At 40.4% G+C, this 6,022-nt stretch overlaps 1 protein-coding gene across 1 annotated transcript in view; it reads right to left on the bottom strand.

Annotated features, from left to right (window-relative positions):
• Window positions 1-6,022, bottom strand: part of TTLL9 (tubulin tyrosine ligase like 9) — a 63,999-nt gene that overhangs the window by 10,795 nt on the left and 47,182 nt on the right. The window contains exon 10 of the mRNA XM_037732438.1: window positions 927-1,012. Within this exon, the coding sequence (XP_037588366.1) occupies window positions 927-1,012 (86 nt within the window). The remainder of the gene's footprint in view (window positions 1-926; window positions 1,013-6,022) is intronic.

Below are 6,022 nucleotides of genomic sequence, written 5' to 3' on the forward strand. Positions count from 1 at the left end.
AAAAAAAAAAAAAAAGGAAAAAGAAATATGAAGTAAGGATCCATGCAACAACATAGAACCTTAGAAACAAGCTAAGTAAAAGAAGTCAGACACAAAGACTGTATAGTGTATGATTCCATTTCTATGACATGTTGAGAATAGGCAAATCCACAGAGACAGGAAGTGGCTGCAAAGGGCTGGGAGGGGAGTCCAGGGAGGAACAGGGATGACGGCTAATGGGTATGGAATTTCTTTAGGGAGATGATAAAAATGTTCTAAAATAGCTGGGCATGGTGGTTTACGCCTGTGGTACCCCCTACTGAGGAGGCTGAAGTTAAAGGATCATTCGAGCCCATGAGTTCAAGACCAGTCTGAACAATATAGTGAGACCCTGTCTCAAAAAAAAGGAAATTTTCAGCTGGTTGCGGTGGCTCATGTCTGTAATCCCAGCATTTTGGGAGACCAAGGTGGGTGGATCACGAGGTCAGAAAATTAAGACCATCCGGGCCAACATGGTGAAACCCCATCTCTACTAAAAATACAAAAAAATAGCCAGGTATGGTGGCGGGCACCTGTAATCCCAGCTACTAGAGAGGGTGAGGCAGGAGAATCGCTTGAACCCAGGAGGTGGAGATTGCAGTGAGCCAAGATCACGCTGTTGCACTCCAGCCTGGGCAAGAAAAGTGATACTCCATCTCAAAAAAAAAAAAAAAAAAAAAACATTAAAAAATTAGCTAGGCATGGTGGTGCGTGTCTGTGGTCCCAGCGACAAGGGAGGCTGAGGTGGGAGGATTACTTCAGCCCAGGAGATGGAGGCTGCAGTGAGCCGTGATTATGCCACTGCACTCCAGCCTGGGCAACACAGAAAGACTCTGTCTCAGGGAAGAAAAAAAAAGGAAAAGAGAATGCTGGGGCAAAGTGGGTTACTGGCTGAAGAGTGGAAATACCTCTCTTTGGATGAAGGAAACATGGCTCCCAGAACTTCACACTTAACATACTGCTCCCACCTGCTGTAGAGGAGACAGAAGGCCTCCTTAGGAGCAGAGGAGAAGCAAAGGCTAAAAGAAAGGGATGGGAGATGGGTCAGCCAACCTCAGAGCCTCCTGTCTCTAGAGAGGAACCTGAAACCAGGTCTCAATGGACCAACGGTCAAGTAGCAGAGTACACATATGATCAGAATAAATCCACAGAGAAACAGCTGATTCACTGTGAAACCTTTAGGAGGAAAAGACTTTTCTTAGCTTAGAAATGATGGTAAAAAAAATCTCCCAATGGACAAGTAAGACGTGAAAATAAAAATGAACAGATGTCAAGACAAAAAGAATCAGTGACCACAGAAAAGATGTGTAGCACATGCAATAGTCTGATGTTTCTATCACATGAAAATCCCACATGAATTAACAATAAAAAGTATGACTGTTTATTTACTAAGGAAAAGACATGGACAAACATAAAAGAGAAAATAAAGCTGGTAGGACCCCATCTGGGGAAATGCTCAAAGCTCCTAGTAACAGAAGAGACACAATTTCAAAGGCATGCAAATGGGGGAAAATGAAAATTCGAAGAGATGCAAATTCTAAGGCAAAACTCTGCTTCCTCATCAAGTTGGTGACATTTAAAAAATCTTTTTGAAAAATTCAAAACTCACAGTATTTGCAGGAATCATATAAAGAATGTCCTTATCGTGTGGTGGCACACGCCTGTAGTCCCAACTACTGGGGAGGCTGAGGCAGGAGAAACGCTTGAACCTGGGAGGCAGAGGTTGCGGTGAGCCAAGGTCATGCCACTGCACTCCAGCCTGGGCAACAAGAGCAAAACGCCGTCTCAAAAAAAAAAAAAAAAAAAAAAAAAAAAAAAAAAAAAAAAAAAAACAAAAAAAAAAAAAAAAAAAAAAAAAAAAAGAAAGAAAGAAAGAAAAAGAATGCCTCTATCTGCTTCACTTAGATGTGGCCAATTGTTTCAGAAATGGCTGTTTAAAACAATCGTCCCCAGGACTGGGGAGCTGGGATGAAATGGACTGTGTCACTAGAGGGTAAAAATATTTTATTTTTATTTATTATGTTTTTGAGATGGAGTCTTGCTCTTTTGCCCAGGCTGGAGTACAGTGGCACAATCTCAGCTCACTGCAACCTCTGTCTCCCGGGTTCAAGCAACTCTCCTGCCTCAGCTTCCCAAGTAGCTGGGATTATAGGTGCTTACCACCACACCTGGCTAATTTTTGTATTTTTAGTAGAGATGGGGTTTCATCATATTGGCCAGGCTGGTCTCGAACTCCTGTCTTCAAGGGATCCACCTGTCTCGGCCTCCCAAAGTGTTAGGATTATGGGCATGAGCCACCACGCCAGCAATGGTAAAAATATAAAAGGACTCTTCCAGGAAGCAACCTGGCCAGATGGGCTTGACCCAGTATTGACACCTCTGTGACACCATCCAAGGGAAAAATCTTAAATACTGTAAAAGGTTTATGAAGAAATATGTTCCTTTGCAGGATTATATGTCATAGCAAGAAGCTGAATACTTCCCAAATGTCTGCAGCATGGGGGATTAGAAAACCAGGAAACCTACTCAGTGGAATATTTTTGTAATGAAAAAAAAAAAAAAAAGTCTACAAGGAAAATACTAGTGATCATGATTAGTGCAAGAAAAGATTATATTATACAGTGGGATCATTTATTTTTAAAAGGTAAATGACAACAAAAATCTTTACAAATGAACCTGGAAGGAAATACCCTAAAATAGTAAATAGTTTTTGCTAGAAAATGTGCCTAGAGAAGGTTTCCTTTTTGTACTTTTCTGAATTTTCTGATTTGATTTTAATAAGCTATACCACTTGTATTATAAAAAATGTATCCTTTAGATGTTTTATTATTTTATTATTAGAGTAAGGCCTATCAGTTGTAGAAAAAATTTGTAATAGATAATGCATAAAGTTGAAAATAAATGCTTCCTGACCTGATTCTAGTTCTCTGCAGTTTCCAGAGTTAATACATTACTGAGGCTGGGCCCAGTGGCTCATGCCTATAATCCCAGCACTTTGGAAGATAGAGGTGGGAGGATTCAAACTGGTGAATCGAGGTGTCACACTCTTGAGGTGAGGAGTTTGAGCCCAGCCTGGGCAGCATAGTGAGAACTCATTGCTACAAAAAATAACTTAGCCAGACATAGTGGCATGTGCCTGTGGTCCCAGCTACTCAGGAGGCTGAGGTGGGAGGATCACTTGAGCCCAGGAGTTCAAGGCTGCAAAGAGCTGTGATCCCACCATCGCACTTGAGCAGGGGCAACAGAGAGGGAAGCTGTCAATCAGTCAGTCAGATAGATTAGTGAATCATGAACATTCTTTCATACTTCTTCCTAAACAGAAACATACTTCCTTAAAGGCAAAAGTGGGAACAGGAATATATCAATTCTCCAGCTTACATTTTGTTTTTCACTTTTCATCTTAATCATCTATGTCATGGCTTCTCAACGTATCTCATTGCTTTTAACAGATGTATAAGATCACATAGATGCCTTATAATTCATTTCACCATCTCTCAAGGGAGATTTAAGGGATCAAGGGTAATGATTGTTCACTATTATATACAATGTTTCAATGACTATTTCTGTATTTACTGTATGAATAGACATACTATATGTAAACATATATTTGAATAATTATGTATAAACTATATATATTATATATAATAAAGTCAAATTAAAAATGTTTTTATTTTGTGATCCAAAATTATTTTAAAAGTTAGTATGTGATATCTAAAGTGAACATGAGAAAATATTAATCTGTTAAATCTGGATGGTGACTGCATGGGTTGTTATAGTCTTTCCTGCAGTTTTCTATTTATAGAAAATTATTTTTATTAATATTTCAAGATTAAAAATTTTAAACAATATAAAAGAAGAGGTGGAAAATGATGTGTATTTACTCTGTGAAAACAGTAAAGCCTCATTAACTAGAAACTAGCTTTGCTTAAAAAGTCCCCATGATGCCCAGAGCTGTGCAAACATTTTTAGGTGGGAGAGGAGGACCACTAATATTTTCTGAGAGGTCACTCTGAGCCAGCCACTGTTCTAAGTGCTTTACATACATTATTTAACTTTAGTAAACAACTAGGTGGCAATTAAACTAAACTCAGTGACTTGCAGATGATAAATGCTTGTTAGATTTACAAAATAAAATAAATGTAATGGAAGTGCTGACGTTGGCAAAATAGAAAAAAACAAGTTGTAAAAAATACTCAGAAAGGTCTAATCCCAGATGCACATGCAAATGCATCACCCTGGACACGCACTCAACTGAATGAGGAAATTAACGCAGACAGATGCAAATGACCTAAAAGCACTGGCTGGGTTGCCCACGCCCCAAGCAGGGCAGCATCACCCCCATTTCTATCTTTCCCATGTGCAGGTCATCTGGTCCTGCCCATTTGCCTCCTAAATATTGCTCTTTTCTACCTCTTTTCTTCTCAGGCTCAGGTCTAAAGATCTTAAAAACTTTCTTTGATATGTCTATTTTGACCAGATAATACATTCACATGGCTCAAAAATTAAAATGCACAAATGTATGTAAGGAAACATCTTTCTACCTCTGTCTCCACTCACATTTCTCTTCCCAAAGGCAACATCTATTTCCAGGTTTTTTGATTTGTTTTGTTTTGTTTTTTTGAGACAAGGTCTTGCTCTGTTGCCCAGGCTGGAGTGCAATGGCATGATCTCGGCTCACTGCAACCTCCGCCTCCAGAGTTCAGGGGATTCTCATGCTCAGTCTCCCAAGTAGCTGGGATTACAGGCAATGTGCCGCCATGCCTGGTTAATTTTGTATTTTTAGTAGAAATGGGGTTTCACTATGTTGGTCAGGCAAACTCCTGACCTCAGGTGATCCACCTGCCTTGGGCTCCCAAACTGCTAGGATTACAGGTGTGAACTACCACACCCAGCTTCTTGTCTGTCCTTCCAGAGATGTCTATGTACAGAGAAGCAAACATATAGAGAGAGATATAATTTTTTTTTTGAGACAGGGTCTTGCTCTGTCACCCAAGTTGGCATGCAGGGGCAAAATCACAGCTCATTGCAGCCTCAAATTCTTGGGTTCAAGCGATCCTCCCACCTCAGCCTCCTGAGTAGCTGGGACTACAAGCACGTGATACCGCATCTGGCAATATCATTTTTATTTTTTTCATAGAGACAGGATCTCACTATGTTGCCCAGGCTGGTCTTGAACTCCTGACCTCAAGTGATCCTTCTGCCTCAGCCTCCAAAGTGCTAGGATTACAGGTGTGAGCCACCACATCTGGCCAGATGTGATTTTTAACAGGAACAAGAACATATTTTCACACTGTTCTAGACATAATTTTTTTTCCCAATTAACAATACATCTTGGCAATTATTTCATATCAGTACATAAAGCACTTTCCCCATTCCTTTTTAAGAGCTGCATAGTATTCCACTGTATAAAGGAGCCATGCATTTCATTGTTCCCTATTTTTTGCTCTCACAAACAAGGCTGTGCAGTGAATAACCTTGAAGCCTGTCTTGTTCTACACTGCAAATGTACTTGTAAGATGATAAAACCCCAGAAGGGGAATTGCTGGGTCACAGGGTTGTGTGCATTTGTCTTTTAACAGATCTTTGCTAGACTGTCTTCAAAGGAGTCACACCAATCAGTGTACAGTCCCACCAGCAACATATGTATTCTCCCAGCCTCACCAAGACAGCGTGTTATCAAACTTTTGGTCTCTGCCAATCGGATTAGTGAAAATAGCATTGTACTTGAATGAATGAGTGGGCCAATGACTAGGCACTGAAGAAGAGGCACATAAAAGGATGCAAATGGGTTGGGTGCGGTGGTTCACACCTGTAATCCCAGCACTTTGGGAAGCTAAGGCAGGTGGATTACCTGAGGTCAAGAGTTCAAGACCAGCCTGACCAACATGGAGAAACCCCATCTGTACTAAAAATACAAAAAAAAAAAAAAATTAGCTAGGCATGGTGGCACATGCCTGTAATTCCAGCTACTTGGGAGGCTGAGGCAGAAGAATTGTTGGAACCT

Source organism: Cebus imitator, unplaced genomic scaffold (assembly GCF_001604975.1).
Source record: "Cebus imitator isolate Cc_AM_T3 unplaced genomic scaffold, Cebus_imitator-1.0 Scaffold18, whole genome shotgun sequence".
Classification (NCBI taxonomy): domain Eukaryota; kingdom Metazoa; phylum Chordata; class Mammalia; order Primates; family Cebidae; genus Cebus; species Cebus imitator.